General features: G+C 38.3%; 1 protein-coding gene across 3 annotated transcripts in view; it reads right to left on the bottom strand.

Annotated features, from left to right (window-relative positions):
- Nucleotides 1-24,012, bottom strand: part of ULK2 (unc-51 like autophagy activating kinase 2) — an 81,942-nt gene that overhangs the window by 40,860 nt on the left and 17,070 nt on the right. For all 3 annotated transcript variants that reach the window (XM_072730480.1, XM_072730479.1, XM_072730478.1), the window contains exons 6-13: nt 20,870-21,043; nt 19,944-20,017; nt 18,087-18,188; nt 16,892-16,950; nt 15,371-15,453; nt 11,790-11,837; nt 11,116-11,204; nt 5,553-5,724 (exon numbers count right to left, since the gene is read on the bottom strand). In XM_072730480.1, coding sequence (XP_072586581.1) covers nt 5,553-5,724; nt 11,116-11,204; nt 11,790-11,837; nt 15,371-15,453; nt 16,892-16,950; nt 18,087-18,188; nt 19,944-20,017; nt 20,870-21,043 — 801 coding nt within the window. The remainder of the gene's footprint in view (nt 1-5,552; nt 5,725-11,115; nt 11,205-11,789; nt 11,838-15,370; nt 15,454-16,891; nt 16,951-18,086; nt 18,189-19,943; nt 20,018-20,869; nt 21,044-24,012) is intronic.

The raw sequence follows: 24,012 nt of genomic DNA, 5'->3' as shown, positions 1-24,012 counted from the left end.
GGTCCCACATTGGGTTCCCTACATGGAGCCTGCTTCTCCCTCTGCCTGTGTCTCTGCCTCTTTCTCTCTCTCTGTGTCTCTCATGAATAAATAAATAAAATCTTTAATAAAAAAAAAAAACCATGACCAAATGGGATTTATCTCACATATACAAGCTTGGCACAACATTCTAAAACAATGTAATCTATCACATTAATACACTAAAAAGGAAAATCACAGAAAAAGCATTTAACAAAATCCAAAAGCAATAGACAAAATCCATTTTTTATTTATGATAAAAACTCACAGTAACCTAGGAATGGTTTGATAAAGAATATCTACAAAAAGCTACTGCTAACATCATACTAAATGGTGAGAAACTTCAAGCTTTCCCACTAAAATTAGGTAAAAATATAAAGATGTCCTCTCTCATTTCTTTTTTTTTTTTTCTTCCACTAATTTTTTTTATTGACTGTGGTTATTACAATTTCATATAATCTGTGAAGGATGTTCTCTTTCACCACTCCTTTTCAACACTGCACGGAAGTCCTTATTAATGCATTAATGCATTAATTTAAGAAAAGGAAATGAAAGGTATACAGCATGGGAAGGTAAACAAAAAATTATTGTTCACAGATGATGCAATTATGTAAAAAAATCTGAAAGAATTGACAAAAAAACCTCCTGGAACTATTAAGTGATGAAAGCAAGATTTCAGGATACAAGGTTAATATTTAAAAAGTAAATTGCTTTTCTGTATCTCAATAATAAACAATTAAAATTTGAAATTAAAAACACCATTTATATGTAGCACCCCCAAAATGAAATATTTAGGTATAAATCTAGCAAAATTCATATATGATCTATATGAGGAAAACTACAAAACTCTGATGAATGAAATCAAAGAAGAACCAAATAAATGGAGAGACACTCTACGTCTGGATAGGAAGACTCAATATTGTCAACATTTCAGTCCTTCTCAACTTAATCTAAAGATTCACTACAATCCCAATGACAATTCCAGGAAGTTAATTTTATGAATAGTGACAAACTAATTCTAAAGCTTAAATGGAGAGGCAAAGGACCCATAAAAGCCAACAGAATATTGATGGAGAAGGACAAAAGACTGACACTATTCAACTTCAAGACTTAATATAAAACTACAGTAATCAAGACAGTGTTGTATTGGCAAAAGAACAAATAGATCAGTGGAACAGAACAGGGAGATCAGAAAGAGACCCCCAAAAATATAGTCAACTGATCTTTGACAGGAGTAAAGATAATATAATGGAGCAGAGGCTATCTTCCACAAATGATGCTGAAAGAAAAAAAAATGATGCTGGAACAACTAGACATCCACAGACCAAGAAAAAAAATCACTGAGATACAGACCTTTCAAAAAGATTAACTTAAAATGGGGCACAGACCTAAATGTAAAAGAAAAATACTGCAAGTACTGTAGAAGATAACATAGGAGAAAACCTGGAGGTTCTTGGGTATCATGATACCAACACCAAAAACACAATCCATAAAAGAAATAAATTCATTTAAGTGATTTAATCATTAAATTTAATAATTAACTTATTAAAATTAAAAACAACTGCTCTGTGAAAGAGAGTATCAAGAGACTGGAATATAAGCCATAGACGGAACAAAGAATATTTGCAAAAGACACATCTGATAAAGGACTGTTATCTGAAATATACAAAGAATCCTTAAAGCTCAACAATAAGATAACATACAACCCAATTAAAAACTGGGATGTCAAAGATCTTAACAGACACCTCACCAAAGAAGACATATGGATGGTGAATAATCACATGAAAAGATGTTGATCACATGTCATCAGAGAAATGCAAATTAAAACAACAATGAGATACCATTGCACATCTATTAGAACAGCCCACCCTGGAGCACTGACATCACCAAGTGCTGATGATATAGAGCAACAGGAACTCCCATCCATTGCTGGTGGGAATGCAAAACGGTACAGCCACTGTAAGAGTTTGGTGTCTTCTTATAAAACTAAACATGCTGTTACCATACCAGCCAGCAGTCATGCATGCAATTGGTGATTATCCAAAGGAGCTGCACACATACGTGCACACAGAGACCTGTATAAACATGTTTATAGTAGCTTTATTCTTAATTGTCAAAAATTGGAAAAAATAAAAATGTCCTTCAATAGGTAAATGGATAAACTGTGGTACAAACTATAGAGACAGCAAAAAGATCAGTGGTTTCCAAGGGGTAGGTGGGGAGCACAGAGAATTTTTAGGGCAGTGAAAATGCTCTGTACATTATATTGATAGCTATATGTCATTATACCGTTCTCCAAACCCACAGAACGTACAGTAAAAATGAATTCTAAGTAGACTTTGGACAATGGATGATTGTGATGTGTCAATGTAGGTTTATCCTCAGTAACAAATGTACTATTCTGGTGAATGATGTTGAGAATGGGGGAGGGGGGGCGCAGGGGTTGTGTGGGAAACCTGTACCTTCCTCTCAATTTTGTTATAAACCTAAAACTGCTCCAAAAAAAAAAAAAAAATCTTGAGGGATCCCTGGGTGGCTCAGCGGTTTGGCGCCTACCTTCAGCCCAGGGCGTGGTTGGTCCTGGAGTCCTGGGATCGAGTCCCACATAGGGTTCCCTGCATGGAGCCTGCTTCTCCCTCTGCCTGTGTCTCTGCTTCTCTGTGTGTGTGTGTGTGTGTGTGTGTGTGTGTGTGTCATGAATAGATAAATAAAATCTTAAAAAAAAAATATTTGGGGTGCCTGGGTGGCTCAGTCAGTTGAGAGTTCAACTCTTGATTTCAGCTCAGATTATGATCATGGTGTCATGAGATCGAGCCCCATGTTAGGCTCAGAGCTCAGCAGGAAGTCTGCTTGGGATTCTCTCTCCCTCTCCTTCTGCCCCTCTCCTCACTTGCTCTTACTCTCTCTAAATAAATAAAATCTTTAAAAAATAAATATATAAATGAAACCTTTAAAAAATACATGCATGATGTATTCTACAATAACAAATTTTGAATAACTAAAAAGAAGGGCCACCTACAACAAATGCTGTAAAAATATCAAAAAGATGAAGACTGAGAAATGACTTGAGATTTGGCAGCACAAAGACCTCAAAAGAAGCAGTTTTGAAAAAAAAAATTTCAAATACAGTATTTTCACAAGGACAAAAACCCAAGGTAACTAGAATAAGACAAAAGATGTGAATGTCCTTTTTACAGGAAAATACAAATATCTATCAAAACACTTTAAGGAAATCTAAATAAATGGAAAAACACATACTCTTCTTTCTTTTTAAGATTTTATTTAAATTCAAGTTAGTTAACATATAGTGTATTATTAGTTTCAGAGGTAGAGTTCAGTGATCCATCAGTTGCATATAACACCCAGGGCTCATGACACTACATACCCTCCTTAATGCCCGTCACCCAGTTACCCTATCCCCTACCTCCCTCCCCTCCAGGGACCCTCAGTTTGTTCTCTATAGTCGAGAGTCTCCTATGGTTTACCTCCCTCTCCATTTTTATCTTACTTTATTTTTCCTTCCTTTCCCCATTCATCTGTTTTGTAAGAAACACATATTCTTGATTTGACAATTTTATATTGTAAAGATCATTAACTACACTATACAGGTCTTATAAAATCAACACAATTCCCATCAAAATCCCCAAATGGTTTTTGTAGGATTTGTCAAGCTGAAATTAAACTACATGGGAGTAAAAGGGGGCAAGAGTAGCCAGGGTAATTTCAAAGAATACTAGAATGCTCTCTACCATCACCAATTCCCACCATCTCACACATACACATACACACACACACACACACGCACACATGCACTTAAAAATGATTATAATGTAGACACATAGACCAATGAAAAAGAAAACTTTAAAACAAACCAATTCTTTATGTAAACCTGATATGACAAGTCTACCTATCAGTAGAGAAAGGACAGAATATTCAATAATAAGATCTCTACCTTATTCCATTTACAAAAGTGAATTCCAGATAAATTTAAATACAATAAAAAAATCTTTAGAAGGTACCATGATTGCATTGGGGCAGCGTGGCAGAGACTGTTAGCTGCCTACAACTTGTCTGTACCAGTATTTTATAGATTTGAAGTTGACAATTTCTAGAGTATCCATGTGGAAGAAACTCTGACATAAGGACATCTATTACATTACATTTTGAATAGTGAAAAGATAGAAATTTTCTAGGTAACCCTCAGCAGAGAAATGGATAAACTTGTGGGTTAGTTGCACTATAAAATTTAGATGTTAAAACAAACTACATACACATTTAAATATGTATCTAGATACATAGCAAAAACATGAAAAAAAAAAAACAACCAAGCTATAGAAACGTTCCTTATGCCATTTACTTAGAACTGTAAAAACACAAGAATACTGTATGTTATTTATAGATAAAGACATATGTGGAAGCATAAAAAAAATCTACAGAAAGAATTTACCTCAAGAGTAGAATGAGGAAAAGGGCTTTAGCTGTACCTAGAACATTTTATATCTTTAAGAAAAGACATCTATAACAATATGGCAAAACGTTGACATAAATAAAATTAGCATGGTGGTGATCTGAGTATCTGCTGTATTACTTCCTGTTTGTAATATTGCATAATTTTTAAAGTTCTAATTCTTTTTAAAAAATAGAATGAAACCACCCTATACTGGATTTTTAAAGGTAACTCCCAGTGGTCAGAGCACTGATCGTGAACTGCCACCTACTCCTGCAGCTCCATCTGTGCCTCTCTGTCCCTAGCCAATACATCCCAAAGTGCACTTGCTCTGGGGATGATGGCCTTCACAACACTAGCACCGTGCCTAACAGTAGCAGCTATAAAATCAGTATTTGACAAACAACTACATAGACCCCTTGATATGAACTTCTCCAACCATCTGCACTTGCACATGGTCAACTTGATACCATTCAACTATCAAAGTAACCAAATTTCTAGTTTTTCTGATCCTGTTCCTTCACCACCAAACCACAGTTCCTTCTTTCTCAAGGGTTCTAACTTGTTTTCTGCAGATTTTCTGGTGCCCTTCACTATTCCTTAGAGCCCTGCCCATATTTAGTCAACTTGGATTCTGCTTCCTTTATAAAAGTTCTTCCTATATATTTATGAAAACTCATACATGACCTCACACCAGTATCTTCTGAAGGGCATCCAGACTGCTTTTAACTCCCTTGACTCTAAGGTTGTTTTTGCAAAAGGGATCTTCCTTTAATTCCTTTCCTTAAATTTAATTTCTCCCATTCTGCTGACTTTTCTATTTCTTTCTGTTTGCACACAAACAGAATTTGAGATAAGTTTCCTACAAACCTTTCATCTACCTTCAGAATCCAAAGTGACTGTTTTGTGGAAGATGACTGAGCAGATCTTAGAAAAGCAGGTATATCACTCTGGGGATTCAAACAACTAAGTAAAGTGCCCAGTTGAAAAGGTGCCCTCCCCAAGAGAGCATGATATAAAGGTTAAAAATAAATGCTAGTCTAGTAAATTAAGAAATATAATGTGTACAAGTAGAAAAGATTCTCACATGAGTGGTCTGACGAGATGTTGTGTGGAACCAAAACAAAGTCATCCGTGTCACAAGAAGAGTTCTTGCTACTAGTACTGGCAGAATCTTTGGACACTTGTAGGTAGTTGGGAGGACCCAATGGTGGGGAGGATAAGTTTTCTTCCTGAATATGCTGCATATCTGGAAGGGACTAAAATTAACAACATAAAATTAAAACTGGCCTAATAATAAAATGCATGTCAGAATAGCCATTAGACTAAGGAATACTGTCTTCATAAGAGTGGGCATAAAGTTCAATTCCATCTTAAAATTAAAAAAAAAATCTCTTCAGAAAATCTTTCCCTTAGAGAAGCACAGTTTCAAGTGTCTTTGTATAAAGACTTCTCAAATGGTTTTCAAAAGTGATACTTAAAAATACAGCATACCACACATCATGTACATGTCTGCCTCTCCTGAAATTTCTGAGGTGTGTTTTTATCATCTCATCACTCCCGGTGTCGGCTCCTGGCCTAGCAGGGCAGGTACTCAGTAACTATTCATTTGATGACTAAAACACAATGTCCAGGGACTTTGGACTAATGACATCCTGTACATGTTTTAGAAGTTTTAAACCTCCAAAGAAGAACATATTGTAAACAGGAAAGCAAGACACCATGTTATGTAAAAAAGTGAATAAACCAATATGGATAACTGCATTCAAACCTAGAGAATCATGTACGCTTGCAGAAAGAAAGATCTGGAGAACCTTATAGGCTGCAGGTATGTTCCTTTCGTTCCTCTTTGTTAGGGGGAGGAGTGGGTTTGCAGGACATAGGACAGGAAGGAAAGAAAAGCATATAAAATGTATAAACAAATAATTAGATGTAAGCAGCTATATGTTCTTTGGCATTTACCTAGTTCAAGGACTCAAGTGACACCTCTAATTAAATGCCTTGATTACATAATGGTTTTCTCAAACAATAAACTTCCTAACTTATTGTGTTAAGTCCCCTATGATCCTGTTTAACCTCTGTTTCTATTTAAGAAAAAGAAAAATACTACACAATGCCCTTTAAACTTAAACCCATGTCTTAAACACCCAATTCACTGCTAGTGCTCCTCCAAATGTCACAGTGCAATGAAATCTGTGTCAGATCTCCTATTGTGTGTGACACACACATGATATACAATCTCATCACATTTTCAGGAGACCTTTTGTGTCAAGGTAATAAAGGGAAGGGGCAATGAAAGACTACCATGACTGATCATCTACCATGGACTAGACACTACTGAGAGCATTCCACATCTTACCTAACCCCAGTCCTGTTCTGAAGCCCATTTCATATATGTATAAATAAACAAAGCTCCAAAGTTTAGGGAATTCGCCCAAGATCATGCAACTAAATAGCAGTCGAGATGTGATTCCCAGCATCTAACTCCACGATTTCTTTCCACTGGTTTGGGTGGGCACTTTCTCAAGCTCTTCACTGCATTTGTAAAGTTGGTGCCCCCACAGCATCTGAATGGATGGGATCTTCTCCCCCTGGTCTCTCCACTGTGCCCTAAGCCTATTCCCCTCTATGTCCTCAGAGACCCGGACCAGCTCCCCTCTGCCCCTGATGCTCTCATCCTCTCCCTCTCCGCTGGCTTTCTCCCCCTCCGTGCATATACACCTTCCAGATTCTCACACCTCAAATCCCTGCAGTCCTCTCAATTGCCATCTGCTCTCACTTCTCTACTTTTTAACAATTGTCTCTTGAAATGATGAGTCCTCACAGACACAAGCTCCTCACCTCCTATGTATCGCTCCACCCACCATAATCCATTTTCTGCCTTCATCTGTCCAACGAAATGGTCTTTATTGGGCTTACCGTTAATTAACTCCCACTGCCAAGTCACGTGGACACATGCTTTATTTCTTAAGTTACCTGCACTGCCAACTGTTCTTGACACTCTACCCCTTCACTCAGTGCCCCTGTTTCTCCTCCCACTTCTTAGTCTCTTTTATGGGCACCTGTTTCTCACTTGTCCCTTAAAGGAGAGGAAGTGGAGTTCCCCAAGGTGCCACTCTGAGCCCTCTGCTACTCACATTTTTATACTCACCCCAGTGACCACTCCAACCCTCCTGCCTTCCAGTACCACCTCACCTCTGCAGCCTAGATCTCTCCAGTGAGCAAGGGACTAACTCACCACCTTTCTACTGCAAAGCACTCCTCTCCACACTCTCTTACTGAGCGACTTCATCATTATCCATCCATTCGGTCTCCAGTTCAAGCAATTCCAAACCCTACAAACTCTACCATTCTCTTACCTGGCCCCCACCTTCCCCTTAGCTCAGACCCTCATTCTCAGAAAAACAAAAAAAAAATAATGTGTGAGAGTCTGCAGTGTTCTCTTTCTTCTAATAGACCACTCTACTCTCTGCTAGTCTACCAGTAGTACTAGTCTACTTCCACCCTGTTTTTAGAAGAATCTAGAGGGTTACAATACACCTTCACCAAAAACCACTCAGATGGTTCACCACAGCCAAATCCTGTCACAATACAGCAGCTCCCTGCCTCTCTGACTTTACCTCCCCCTCCCCACACCACCAATGCTCTCTATACCCACCAGCCTGGACTGCTCAGAGAAGCCTCATCCAGAGAACTTCCAGCAATGATGGAGAAGTTCTACATCTAAGCTGTCCAGTGTGGTATAGAGCTACTAACTATAGATGGCTATTCAACACTTGAAATGTGGCTAACATGAACAGGAAAAAATTTTTTAATTTCACTTAATTCTAGGAAATTTAAGTGGGCATGGGGGTTACAGAGTCCTTTCAGTGGGTCATGTTTCCATGACTTCATGAATAGGGATTCCTCTGCCTACAATACCATTCTTTTACTAATTCACTTTGCTTAGTCTTTCTTCAAAACGCAGCTCAATGCCCTCCCCTGAGCAGGCTTTCTGAGCTCTTGACCTGATTTCATGCTCTCATTCACATTCCCACAGGCAATAAAGAGGCATACACATATGCTTCTAACAATGATTGATTTCTATCTCTTCTCCACACAGCTAAATTAAAAGCTCCCTAATGTAAGCTCATTCATTACTATCATTACTATCAACCAGAACCTTACGCAAAGTAGGTATTTAATAATAAATGTTATGAAACCAATAAATATTCGAGAAATATTATCTAAATAGCATTTAAACTATAGCTGGTATCATAATTGAAAGACAGATTTGGATTTTTTTTCCTTCCAAAGATTTCTCTGGGATAAAGCAGCAGCTGGATATTTGTGTGAGAATATAAGAAAATGTTACATGTGCATGCCTGTGTGTATCAACCTTCCATATGAGAGTCTACTCCAGCTGTAGGAAGGAAGGGGACATATGTACAAAATCACCTTACTTTTGTTAGATTAAAATAAAAGCAAGGCCTACTAAACCATCTCAGTACCTGGAAATTATACAGAAACATTCTTGATTTCCTTTTATTCCCCAGCTTTCCTTTTTCCTTTTTTATTTTTACTTCAAGCATTAGGGTGTTGTTGTTTTTTTAGCTTTTTTTTTTTAAGTAGGCTCCACGCCCAGTGTGGAGCCCAATATAGAGCTTTAACTGACGACCCTGAGATCAAGACCTGAGTTGAGATCAAGAGTTTGATGCCTAAGGGACTGAGCCACCCAGGCAAGGCACCCAAGCATTAGCTCTTAATAAAGGCCTTCTAAAAATAGTTTTCCCACCAAAGTTTTTAGCATCTAAATACACCTCTTCTCTGTCTCCAGCATGTCCTCACTCCTGTTAGCACTCCCATCTCTTCCCCAGCAGCCCAAACCTAGCTCAGTATGCTCTCTCTTCCAATGCTACCCCACCCAACAAAAAAAAAAACCAACTTGCTCACTTCAGTCAAAGCAATTTCCAATTCAATGTCCCTCCTACTGGACTCTCTCTTTCTCAGTCATTCTACAAACAGGCTCCTTTATTCTGGCTTTCCCACAACTCTCCCACAATTAGATTCTGCCCTGTGGCTCCTTTCTCAAGCATAAACTCTGCTTTTCATCTCATGTATCATGCTATATCAAATATAGACTTCATAATAATAGTTACAGTTCATCGCATACTCACTATGGCTGCTCTTTTCAACCAAAGGTTCATGAAGCCTGTGTTACCAATGAGGGAGCTATAGCTCAGCTCTGGAACTGACTTGCCCAAAGTTAAAAGCGAGCAAGCAGCAGGGCCAGTGCTGAAACCAGCTGTGCCTGGCTCCAAATAAAGCCAACTGTCTTTCCATGTCATTACACTCCTCTACATGTCCCCCTAGCCACTCCAAATCCAGTGTTTTCTTATATTCTAGACTGAAACAGGAAACACACAACATTTTTTTTTCCTCTTAGGGAGAAGAATTCATGGGGATCTAACGTTAAGTCTTACTAGCCCGTCTGCTTTTCCTACTTGGTTTAAGCCTGTAGGGTTGTGCAAAAAGGTGTTTTGCCAGTTTTAGGACTTGTCTGCTTGTGAAAGGCTGGTTCAGCATCTGCTTCAGCTATGGGCTGCTAGGTTTTCCTTGAAAATAACAATAATAGCAGTTGCCACTTACTAAGTATTGTAAGTACCAGACATGGTAGTAAAGTGCTTTTGCTCATTTATCCTTAAGAAACCCCATGAAACAGGTCAATCACACTCACTTTGCATATGAGAAACAAGCTCAGAGATTAAGTCATTTGTCCTGGTCAATGTGGCAAGAGAGGGATGTAGAAGCTCCCAAGCCGCATGCTCTTAAATCTCTGAGGTGAAACCCGCTAATTATACAAACACTTCCTTTTATGACTGCCCCACCCTCCACCAGCAGAATTCAAGAAATCCACATCTACCAGGCTAATCTGGAAAATATTCACAATAGTGGACACAAGAGCCCTTGGACCTTCAGCTTATGGATAAGACTCAAGGTCACAACCCACACTGCAACAGAGATTTGGGGGCAGGGTCAGAAGAGGGCAAAGTAAAACCCTGGGAGAGTGGAACAGGAAGTAGTGACTGAAGTGACCAGAAATTGTCAGGATCTAAAAGAAGCACTGAGGTTGGATGGAAGAGAGCCATGGAGAAAATGGCCTGGAAACTCCAAGGGAGGGAAGAGGCTGGTGTAGAGCAACTCCTAAAGGACTGATAACCACCATTATGGGAACTGAGGTCAGAGGAATGGGCTCAGAGGTCACTCCCCACCACTGGTAATTCTATGTACTGAACAGATATCCAAACTGATGTCATGATAGTTGGAGAAAATAAATAATTTATTACCTATCTACTGTAATGGGTATGTTTTGCAATTATCATCCTTTCCAACCCCCTAGGGGGCATGAAAAGGTGAGAGCACCATACTCACTGTTCAGAGGAAAACGGACCAGAGAAGTGACATTTCTTGCTGAAGCTTACACAGCTAAGTGAGGGCAGAGGTCCAAATCTAGGTCCATCTGACCCAACAATAATGCTCTCTCCCAAACCTCAGCAGCACTAGTAAACACTGTCCATAAAAAGGATATCCACAATGTTTTTGCAGGCTCCATTATGAACAGAGGTAATAGCCCTAACTCTGAAATTATTTTTAATAAAAGCAAAACTTACTGGTGGAGATGCAAAGCGACAAGATGGAGAGCTACCACAGGAGCTTCCAGAGACAGAGCCAGCGTACACGGGCACTGGGACTGGGCAGGCTGGGGGATGAAACACATGAAGAGAGATACAACCCTGTAGTGCAATTATACGGACTGTCTCACAGAAAACCTGGCAGAACTACGACATCTTTGTGCCAACCAAAAATTCATTCACCTACTTATTACAGCTCCCAAGGATAAAACTAAAACTGCTGTAATTACTAAAACTGTTTCAATTTGGATTTGGAAAAAAAAAAAAAAACTGTAATTAAATAAGTATGGTTACGGGTATTGATGAAAAACTCAATGAAATCTTAAGAGGCACAATCGAAAATTAGGGATCCCTGGGTGGTGCAGCGGTTTAGCGCCTGCCTTTGGCCCAGGGCGCGATCCTGGAGACCCGGGATCGAATCCCACGTCGGGCTCCCGGTGCATGGAGCCTGCTTCTCCCTCTGCCTGTGTCTCTGCCTCTCTCTCTCTCTCTCTGTGTGTGTGTGACTATCATAAATAAATAAAAATTTTAAAAAAAGATCTACTTTGCATTTTTAAAAAATCGAAAATTAATTTTGTAACACAAAATATTAATTTTTCTTAAGTCTACATTCACTCTGCAAGTAAAAACACACAAAAAAATTAGGTACTCACATTTTTTCACTGGAACTTGCTCAAGAAAAGGATGGCTAAAAAATGCTTCTGTAATGAAAAAAGAGAATGCAACTCTTAGACTGATGCTGACTAGCAGACAGGTTAATCTTGTTGATATCTTTGAGATCATAAATAATTGTTAACTTCTTTATGTAGCCTCCATCTCCTTCCACTGCAAAAGCCTATTATTTTTATAAATCTATAAAAATGATCAGATTATAAGTCATTATTAACGAAAAATTGGATATAATAATTGTAAATTTTGCAACAAGTGCATTCCCAACGCAGCAGGCCCCGAGCAACCAAAGCAGCTATGTGCTCTGACATATGCTGCCCTCACATAGACAATCCCATGGAGGGCTGTAAGCAGGCCCTTGCTAAGCACATACATCAAGCAAGGCTGTTGTTAACTGTTCTAAGAAGCAATCTAGGCAATGGATTTATACAATATATCCGATCCTTCTATCCCAGAGAGATATTCCAACAGCTGGTTTCACATTTCTTTTTTAAAAAGCTGTTTAGTCTGATTTAATATTTTGGCTATCCACCAAGGAGAAAACCTACACAATAAGCCTGCTAATTAGATAAAGATAAATAAGCAGGTGAGTACATGGCTGTTCCTTATTTTACTTTCTTTACTTTCCTATGTGTATAAAGTATTTCATTATTTCTTTACAAACCCACAAAGATAATCTCATCTGTCATGAAGTCCCAGACCTATATGCTAGTAAATCTCACAGAGCAGGCAAGAAGGCAGCACCACATCAGTGTGGGGGGTTTAAATGAGCTAATACAAGACCAAGAAAAGCTTAACTCAGGTCCGTCTAACGAACGTATCTTCCTCTGAAGGGTCCTGTGAGTCTCACTGAAATAAATCACCAAAAGTCACTCAGAGTATATTATCATTTACATAACCTGCTAAGGAATAGAAGTGTGGAGGGTTTTTTGTTTTTTTTTAAGTGTGGAAGGTTTTGAAGAAAAACATGAGTTTTCTATCCAAGATCATTTTTAGAACAAAAATTAATATACATATACATAAATTCTAGTTTGACATATGAGATTTTTTATGCTGATTTTTATGGACATAATAGGGATAAAATAGAAAAGATATTTTTTAAAAACTCGAATGCAAATGCTCTGAAACCACATTCCAAATCAATCGCTATGGTATGGAAAGTACACATTAATATAATCTGTCATTTTAAAGCTATTATTGATGACTAAGTTGTTTCAGTATTGACTGATACCTCTCATGGTTATAGAGTAACTCTCTAAATTTAATCTCTCACTCCGAAAGAGAAAAATATTTACCAAGTGCATGTGCTGAAATTTAGTTCCAACTTTACAGAATTTTAAGAAAGTACATATCCAGACTATTTCACCTTGTCCCCTATATGGAAACTTCTAGAGCTGTTGTCAACTGAGGGCATTTGCTAGAACAAAGAACTGCATGCTTTACATACCAGCTTATTTAGTACTCACAAACTTAATGCACGGCATTATCTTTCCTTTTATGGACAAGGGAAAAGCACATAAAGGCCATGTATCTTCTCTAATGTCAAAGAGCTAGCAAGTTGAAGGACTAGAATTCAAACTCTGGTCTGTTTTATCTAGAAGCCTACGTGGATTTCCGTAATACACATGAACGGACCAAAACTCTGAACTAAGTTTTTGCAAATCTCTATTACTATTACAACTAATTACTATCAGAAAAATCACTTTTTTTTTTCTAAAAATGCAAGATCAAGGTTAACTTAATAAGCATTTTCATTGAACATTGCTTACAGCTTTTCTGGTCTGACATTTAAATTTAAGTCATGGTGCTTTAACGTATGGTTGGTAAGAATAAGATTGATAAGAACAATCTTTTACATGACATTGATAAGAACAAGTTAACAAACTGTCCTCCAAAGAGGAGCTGAGACCCAAACAATTTCAGGGAAAAACATTTCAAAGCCTTCAAGAACTGGATAATCCCTACGGTATTAAGCATTCCAAATTCTCTCATTACACAAGAAGTGGAAAAATATTATTTGAAAAATAGACAAGTTAAAATACTTAGAAATGTTTAGCTCTAAATGATTAAATTATAAAAGGAGAAAGGGGGCAGCCCAGGTGGCTCAGCGGTTTAGCGTCTGCCTTCGGCTCGAGGTGTGATCCTGGAGTCCTGGGATAGAGTCACACACTGGGCTCCCTGCATGGAGCCTGCTTCTCCCTCTGCCTGTGTCTCTGCCTCTATCTCTGTGTCTCTCATGAATAAATAAATAAAATCTTTAAAAAAAAAAAAAAAAAAAAAGGAGAAAGGCTCAAAATCAATGATACGGCTTCTGCCTTTAGAATCTAAAAATCTAAAATCATAGCCTCTGTGGAGCAGCCAGAGCCTGTTCTCCTGCAGCCCTACAGCGCTGGTGAGAACCAAGCTTCACAAGGGTTGCCACACACAGAGCTGCGCCTCCTTGTCTCTCAAAGCCCCATCTTCGAGGCTGGAGTGTTTCTCCTCCTTTCCTTCCTTCCAGTTCTTCTCCCAAATATATCCCCAGCCTAGATTTCTCCTCTGAACCCCAAGTGCCCTTTTGACATCTGCACCCCTATGCTGAATGCGTGTGTTCCGTCTACCAGGTCCAACCTGAGCTCCTGACTCTCCCAGAACCTGCTCTGCTACACAGCCTTTCCCGTGTCCATAGCCAACAATTTCATTGCTTCACGTGCTCAGGCCAGAAACCCTGGAGGCATCTTTGAGTTCTCTCTCTCATATCCAATTCATCTGTACCTCCCGCTGCCTCTACCTCCAAACAGACCCAGGATTTAGTGGACTCCTGGCCACTTCCACAGCTACGATTCCAGCCTAAGCCCCTTCATCTGTTCCCTGACTGCGCCCGCCCCAGCCTCTGTCCTCCCCCTACCTCACCACCTCTCTCCACAGTCTGTTCGCAATGGGCAACCAGAATGATCCTTTTTTTAAAACATCGGTCAGATCCTATTATTCCTCTGCTCAATTTCTCCCCATCACACTTTGAGCAAAAGCCCACGTCTTCAACTGGCCTTCTAACTGTTTCTCCAGTGTACATGGCACACTCCCAGCTCTGGGCATCTGTACTGGCTGTTCACTCCGCCAGGAAAGCTCTTCCCCCAGACATGCACACCGCCCACTCTCTCACCATCCTGCTGTCCATCAATCAAGTCTTTATTCAAAGGCCACTTCCTTAGAAAAGGCTTCATGGAACTTAAACTTTCAATCTCTCCCCCATTCACATTTCCCATCCCTCTTCTTCCCTATGGCACTTATCACCTTCTATGTGGTGCATAATTATAGTTTATCATTTGTTTGTCTCTCCTCCCACAAGAATATGTGTTACATGAAGACAGGGATTTTCTTTATCATTTATTACTCTATCCCTATACCTAGAACACAGCAAGCACTCAGTATTTACAAAATAAGGGAAAGAAAAAAGATAAAGAAAAGGAAAGAAATTGACTTTAATTTTCTTCTGAAAACTCTATAGTATCTTTTCAAATACAATCTTTTTGGGATACACAAAAATCAAATTAGAAAGCGTACAAAATTTGAAAATATTACTTACCAAAGTCCATTCTGTCTTTCTGGTTTCTCTGAAGCAAACCCAAAAGGAGATTAGCCAAATAAGGTGATGTTTCTCTGGGAATACTGGGAGAAAGGAAAAAAAAAAAAAAAAAAAGACTCTAAGTAGTGAGTTTAGACATATTAACTACATGACTTTTGGCTTCATTATGGTAAATGAAAACGTATATGCAACTTCACAAATACATTTTATACCAAGAAGATCATGGTAAAGCCTCATTCTTTATAGGAGAAAAACAAAAACAAAACCCAAAACCTAAGCAATTGCCTTTGACAAAGAATATCCATTCGGGAAGATTCCTGCATTGCACTTATTATCTGTTTGAATATCTGCAGGAATAAAGCACTTCACAAGCACAGTCTTGAGTTTTAACACATCTTCAGCTTGATTCTAATATCTGCTAGAGTTCTCTATTAGAAAAAGAGCCACCTCTAGTTCTGCCTACAAAAGGGCACGGCTTAAACAAATACAAGTGAGAAATAATACAGCTTCCTAAAATCCATTAAGGATAAACCAATAGAAAAATAAGTAATAGGAATATGCAATTCACAGAATAAAAACTACAAAAGAACATTAAACAAATGGAAGACTGCCAACTTTATTAGTAAAGAGAATAGTGCAAATTAAATTAATAGCTAATTGGTCCTCTTCTGTTTGTGAGACACCCAGTCTGATAACATCCCATGTTGGTAAAAACGTGGGGAAACAAGCACCCTCTTCTACTGCTGCATGGCCAATTTGGAGGGCATACCTTTTGGTCTAACAATTTCATTTCTAGGAGTCCATCCTAAAGAAATACACAGAAGTGAACGTACACACACACACACACACACACACACACACACTTTTCACTAAACACCGTTTGGAGAAATAAAAAAATGAAAACAAGGATCTGACTAAACAAAATATGATACATCTAACCACAGAACTCTATGAGCCATTTAAAAGGATAAAGTAGTTCTCCATATCCTGTTGCCCAACGATGTCTAAGATACACTGTAGAGTAAAAAATGTTGCAGAACAATTTCCAAAGTTGATGTAATTTGTATTGAAATATGTGTGCATAAATACATAAATATAAACACGTGTGTATAAATTTCAACATAAGCATTTAAACTCCCATGGAAGAGATATGGAAAGATAACAAAACAAGCTTGTATTACCCTAGAGAGCAAGGAAGGCCCAGGGAGGCCCAGGGAGGAACTGACCTCCTCACTCACACACATCTGTTTCTGTTTGCATCTCCCTTCCCTCAAAGAGCACATAAAACTTCTGTAGTTTTTCCTTTTAAATATACTTTACATTTTAAACAAGAAAAAGAAAATGGTACAGCACTATCCAGGAACCGATGATACACCAGTAATTCTCTGATTTGTTGCTATAATGAACATTTTCACGTTACCATCAGCTGAAAAAAGATTCAAGAACGGAAACCAGTAAAACCCAGAGCTCAATGAATGTTGTGTTCACAGACAGTAAAACCCAGCAAAACGGAACACGTACCTTGGCATTAAGCTTCGGTTTTTTTCATAAAACATCCTTAGGTCTTGAGGGCTATTGGCCTGTTTAAAAAAAAAAAAGTTTTATTTCCTAAACAGGGGCAAACAGTTCAAATCATGTTATCTATGCTCATCTTATTGCTAGACAGCAGACATTCTGAACCTGAAAGCCGTGGATGGCGGAAGGAGCCACAGATGGACACTAGAACTCAAAAACCTCTGGACCTGCGTGCAAATTCTGCATATCTAGGCTTCATGTATCTTTGCTGAGGTCAGCCTCTCAAGAGGAGCCTGAAACTTAGGAAGAGTTAAGAACCACTACTCTGGAGGTTACCCAGCCCACCCAACCCATACATTTTTATTGTGTAAAATTAGGGTATATTTTACCTTAGGATGCAAGCCAAGAATGGAGCTGTGGCTACCTTCCAGTCCCTCCCTGGCAACTGGCAACAAGCAGCACCCTCCCAGTAAGGGCTGCTGGATTACCAAAGCCACTCCACCACTGCCCCTCCCCAAACAAGCTAGACTGAGAAACTGAGTGTCTAGACTGGCTAGGGCACTGATTTTATATTATTTTCTTGGACAGATATGTTTACTTTGCTCCAGTTTTCAGGTTCAAAAAACCTCTTGGTAACTGGGCAATATGAACTCAGGAGGAATCATCCTGATTAGTTCTAGAGGGACTCTTTCTGACAGGATGTGAGGACGGTGGAGAAGAGGGAAGAGTCACTCAGAATAATTTCCATAAAAACTGAATATCACCTCCTTCTTACCCAGCAGTGGCAGGAATAGAAAGCTGGAGATGGTTTCCAGTTTTTCTTCCCAGCCCAGGCCTAGCCCTCACATGGAGTCCAGGGCCCCCAAACCAACCTAAGCGAGAGGTGATTATCACTGTCACACCATTTCCCACCAGGTTGTCAGTCCTGACCCTGGCTAGTTTTCACTAGCCCAGAAAACACAGAACAGGCTTTATGCCCAGGCCAACTACAAAGGGAAGGCAAGTGAAAAAATAAAAATAAAAAAGCAAAAGCAAAAGATGTTCTGGCTCGCTATAGCAGCTTCTGCCTGTGACAAAATCAAAACAAGTCACAAGGAAACCAAAAACGCTTCTTTCAATGTATCCCCTGTTTTATAAGTCAAAGGCAACTGTGAAACGAGAAGATCCCAAAACTGAGCACATAAGTAAAAAGTCAGGCTACCTGAAAAGGTGGTTTTCCAACTAGGCATTGATATACCACTGTTCCTATGCTCCACAGGTCTGCCTTAGCATCATAATGTTGAGACATAATAACCTCAGGAGCCTGGGGATAAAAACATTGCAGACACATGCATGATGTTATTTACATAATCAATACCAATAAATTATCTGGTAAAGGTCACACATGCTCCTAACAAAACTACTAAAACCAGATCACACTGACATTTCCTTAATCAGATGATTCTGCAGTGAACTTAAACCACATTTGTACCCTGGGATTTACTGGTAAATCTCAAAAACAACATTGCCTGAAAAGAAGCAATTTATAGAAACAAATATTTCTATATATTATATGGACAGTAATACAGTAAGAGTACTAAGGCTATAACAAAGAAAGATACACACCAAATACAGGGCAGAGGTTACTCCAGGGTAGAACAGTGGGAAATGGGAAGAGGGAAAAATTTAAAGGACTTGGGCTATTGCTGAAATATTTTATTTCTTTCTAGAAAAAGAAAAAAAGATCAAGGCAAACATGGCCAAATGTTATCTTCATTAAATATGGACAATAGGTACATAAGTGTTTGCTGTATTACTTACTCCCTTTCTTTCCTGTCATTTGAAAGCTTTTAAAATAAAATACAAACTATGATGAAAATACAGTAAGAACTGTCTTAAAAGCAAAGGCATTTGTTTTCTCTGCTGCTTTGTTACAGCTCTTTTCCCATCTCTCACTAGATGTTGCTTTTTAAAAATACCAATAATCCAGACAAACATTAAACAGAAATGTCAAACATGCTCAAAGCCCCTGAAACTTTATTTTCCAGGAATCCCATTTTTAGTAGTCATCCCTGGTAAGCTTCTCACTGATTTGGATCAGAGAAAATCCTTATTGAACATAAGCCCACTTTAAACTTAGAGAATTGAGATAGGTCTATAGATTTACTTTGCAGAATTCTAAAGCTCCATAATTAAGCTATTTCCAGGCTTGAGGCTTCACATTGGTTTGGAAGTTTCACAGCCTTGTCCTTTCAGACATGGTAACATCCATATGGAAGGATGAAGGGGAGAACTAAGGTTTTTCAGGTTTACCTGTATGTAACACTACTTGAAAAACCTTCTATGATCCAGAAATCTTGCCAAGAGAAATAATACGCAAGAGACGAACATGTTTATCCTAGAGATGAAGAAAGGTCCCCTAAAGGGTTTGTTTTTTTTGTTAAGTTTTCCCTAATACTACATATCAACTATAGCATGACCACACTTCATATAATTTCCATAAATAACTGAACTATCATTTGTGTTTTCATTAAATGTATTTTCATTTAATGTATTCATTTGTGTTTTCATTTAATGTATTTGGAAATTTCTACTATTAATAACTTTTTTTTCTTTTTAAACTTAAGCTAAACGGACTCCATGCTGGGTGTGGAGCCTACTTGAGAAAAAAGAGAAAATGGGACACCTGAGTGGCTCAGTGGTTGAGCATCTACCTTTGGCTCAAGTCGTGATCCCGGGGTCCTGGGATCGAGTCCCACATCAGGCTCCCCTTGAGGAGCCTGCTTCTCCCTCTACCTATGTCTCTGCCTCTCTCTGTGTGTCTCTCATGACTAAATAAATAATCTTTTTTTTTAAAAAAAAAAAAAGTAACTAATGGGTAAGTGACTTTTTACAGTTCACTATATTAAAGCAAAAGATGACTTACAACATTATCAATAGTATAATCAGTGTTGGTAATATAAATAACAATCTAGACTATCCATAAAATCACATCTTACTTGAAACCAGCATCATACTTAAATTCCAATGCTAATGGCACTGTACTGTACACACATAAGGACAAAAAAAACTCACTCACCATGTACATTGGGGACCCACACAGTGTAGCAGCCATCATGTTACTATGTAGATAACGAGCAAACCCAAAATCCGCTATTTCACAAAATAAAAAGGAGAAAAACAAAGTATACTTTACTCAAACTTAACACAGAATGTATCTTCAAGACACAAGAGGGCACAAAGGAATTATGAAAAATTTGCAGCTTATTGAATAAGTCTGTCTGCCAAAGAAAAAAAGTTTCTACCTCAATTTCGACAAGCTAAGACCTAGTAGTGATCACCACCTGTACAAGCCACTGCTCTGCCAGTTTTATAACTAAGGAGCAATCACTAAGCTTTGGGAGAGAAAACACTCATTGTAATAAAGGATTCATTAATACATCTCTCACTAAATATCAATACCAGGTATAGAATTTGAATCGTTTTCTTCCTTCTCCAGATCTGGATGTAACATACATAAAATCAGAAATTTCTTCAAATACTGGTAAAAGAAAAATTGGATTTTTTTTTTAGCAATGAAAAGAAAAACTTAAAAAAAAAATACCCTGTATTACAAACTGCTTCAAATAATTGTGAAAAGAAAGGCTGATCTAAATGGTCTCTTAGATCCCTTGGGTTAAAATCCCATGAGCTGTAAAGAGCTGGGGTTACTCAACTGTTGCCACTATGGTTATACTAACTGCTTCCCTCTGATGAGAAACAGAATAGGGTTTGCTGCTGGGAGTCATGTTTGGAGTTCCTAATGCAGGCCCCTTGGGCCTAAGATTTAGCACATGCTGCTAATAATGTAAAGGGTTCCCATATCTAAATGTACCTCACAGAACTCAGTAAAAATTTCAAGAGTACATCAACAAAATCCATCAGTTTAATAAAGCTGAGCAAAAGTTATCTAAACAACTGAATCTCAAAACTGTCCTTTGCATAAAATACTACATGGCTATTTACCTATTTTGATGCGAATACCACTGACGTTGGACTTTCTGCGATTGGCATATGACAGCAAAATATTCTGTGGTTTGAGATCCCTGTGGATTATTCCTTTGCTGTGCAGAATTCGCATGGCAGCTGCGATCTGATGCAGAAACACTCTAATCGTGTCTTCACTAAGAGTTCCTTTAGCTGGTAGAAGAGGAATCGCACAAATATTTAAGCACACACAAAATCAAATACCATCTGCATCTTCCATCGACAGAATTAAGAATACAGAGGGAATAAAGAACTGGGATTCAAATTTTTTTTGTTTTACTCTAACAATTTAAGTCTATGAAAAGATATCAGACATCTCAAACATTTCACTTGATTTGTATTTGCATCTCCTGTCTTCACCAGGGTTTTTCCCTTTCCTGTTTTTACTGGTGAAGCTGTCCACATTACTCTGAGCACAACAGGTACCCAGCAAATGTGCCCATCGAGAAGCCTAAAAAAATTACTTCTCCTTCTTACTAGCCAAATATCTGGGATAAATATCCATATTTAGTTCTAGCCATTAAATGAGCACAAATTTTAAAAAGGTGAAATCTCTGAATGGGAGACTGGGACTTTACCAGCACGTGTGTCTGTCAGGGATCTGTGTTCCCACATCGCTCTCTCCTCACTTCCCTGCAGCAACTCTCCCACCCCACCACAGTAGCTCCTGTAAGTAGACACCTTTAAGAAGGAACATTTCAACTTGTTTTCACTTCTACAGAGAGACATTGTGAACATTATTGGAGGGTGGTCATTATTCAGTGAACGCTACAGCGTGTCTGTGCGTATGCCAGAGCATATCATGGTTAACAGCTTAATCTGGAGTCAGGCTGCCTTTCTTCAAATCCCAGCTCCTCCACCTCCTTACTGGGTGACCCTGGAAGAAGAATGCTCTGTGCATGCTTCCTCATCTATGAGAAGCTGTAAACAGACTCACTACATGGGGTTCTTGTGACAATCAAACAAAATAGCACCTTTAATAATGAAGACTTGAGAAAAAGCCTGGCACAGAATAAGCACTCAAATATAGTCAGTACACAAATATAAACTTTTTATTACAGTGGATCTAAAAGTCACAAGTGTGATTCCTTGAATCTACATTAGGGATTTAATATCCATGACGCTATCTACTAAAACTTTTGTGAACATAGCTCTGCCCATACCACTCTAGAATATGTTCTATATAACCTTTCCATATGTAATTAAGAAGTCAAAGATACTATGCTTGGAATAAATCATATTGTCACTTAAAATCAGTGTAGATACATTACAATGACATTTTATGTCTTTAACACCTTCAAATAAGATAAATCCCCATGGTTTAAAAAAACTATCAAATACTTTTTCTGGGGAGGGCTGTTCTTAGCCTATCCTCCTTTTTTATTCTTTGGGGCTTTTTTCTTGATGCTTACTAAAAACAAACAAAAAAATCTAAATACACTAAAACATCAAAAGTGGTATCTTCCATATGTCATCTTTTGGAAATAAACACAGCTAAAAATATGGAGTGTATGCTTCCAGACTTGGTGGGTCAAACCAATGAGTAGATCTTTATTTTTGTAATGTTTTACTTAATAAGTTACTTTGCAAAAATTAAAATGGACAGCTTTCTTTTCCATTTCATTCATTCACATTTTAATTCTAGGGCTCCTTTAAATGACTGCAGCTGCTTCACACTTGAATTTTTGCCCATGACATTCAACTGAATATACTCAAAATTTATTTGCTTCAGAGTCCAAGCAGCTGTTGGGGGTGGCGGGGGGCAGGGTGGGGGAAATGAATGATCTAGTTTAAGCTGTTTCTGAACACAAACTATAGTAAATATTCACATAGTTCTATGAACATGGAATGCACACTTCTCATCACAATCTCATAAACTGAATTTCCCATGTTACAAACTTCGTATTTTAAAGGCATAGCCAACATCAAAACTCTTCCCAAATAAATGAATTCTTGAGCAAGGTAGGCCCAGAGGGAGTAGGTTCAGCCAGAGGTGCCACACTGAAAGTATTCTGCTAGAATTCACATTAAAGTATGACTTGATAATTAAAAATTTGTTAAAACTTGCAACCAGAAGAATTTGTTTTCTATCTTTTGAAAATGTGAATGGCATTTTACTTATCAAAGCAAATAAAAAGACTACATGATCATGTTGTGATAGAACGGCATTAGATCATCTAGACCAGTGCTCTCCAAAAGAAACATAATGTGACCCACATACGTAATTTTAAGTTTTCTAGTAGCCACATTTTAAAAAGTAAAAAAAAAAAAAAAGGCTTAAATACTATATATTCAATCTAATACACCCAAAGTATGATTTCAACCTGTAATCAGTATGACACTTAATGAAATATAATCATTCTCTTCTTTGAAATGTTCAAGATCAAACATGTTCACGTTTACAGCACACCTTCAGACCAGCTCACATTTCAAGAGGTCTGTAACGCCATGAGGTTGGTGGCTACCATACTGGACTGTTTAACTCTTGAAAATTACTTGAGGTCCAGATTTCTTTTATAGGTCTTTACGAGTGTTTTTAAACTGCGAGGGATTCCTTTAAACACTGTGGCAGAGAGGGACCAGAGCTCTCCCTGGTTAAATGACTTAACCAAAAACACAGCAATTAAGTGAAGAGGGGCACTGTTGGTAAACCAGCCTGCTTGTCTGACTCCCAACATTCAAGCTCATGAACTCCTCCCTCTGGGGTCTCCTGTTGTAAAACTCCTGCTCTGAAATATCAAATACAAAGTTCAGCATCATGCAGGACACTGCCCTCAGAGCTGACTTCAGTCTGCTACACCAGTAACAGTGCCTCTGTCAGAGAGTAGGACTTGTGTTAATGAGGGAAGCTGATATTCTAATGAGGGCACTCAATCTGACCCCAGGGGAAAGGTGCTTTTATCCTGATCACTGAGAACCTTACAGAACTCGAGTCACTGAGAAGGTACAAACAGGGTGTTTTCTAGCTTGAACTTCTTTCCACCAGCAGTGAATGAAAACACTGCTATCTACTAGTAAATGACATTTTGAGAAAATCTTTTTACCAAATTAAGTTAAAAAAGAAAAGAGAATCTTGGTTAGGAAAAACAAAAACTACACATGAAAGAAACTACCAAATTCAA

The sequence above is a fragment of the Vulpes vulpes genome, chromosome 12, assembly GCF_048418805.1.
Source record: "Vulpes vulpes isolate BD-2025 chromosome 12, VulVul3, whole genome shotgun sequence".
NCBI lineage: Eukaryota > Metazoa > Chordata > Mammalia > Carnivora > Canidae > Vulpes > Vulpes vulpes.
This window is presented reverse-complemented; position numbering and strand designations above follow the sequence as displayed.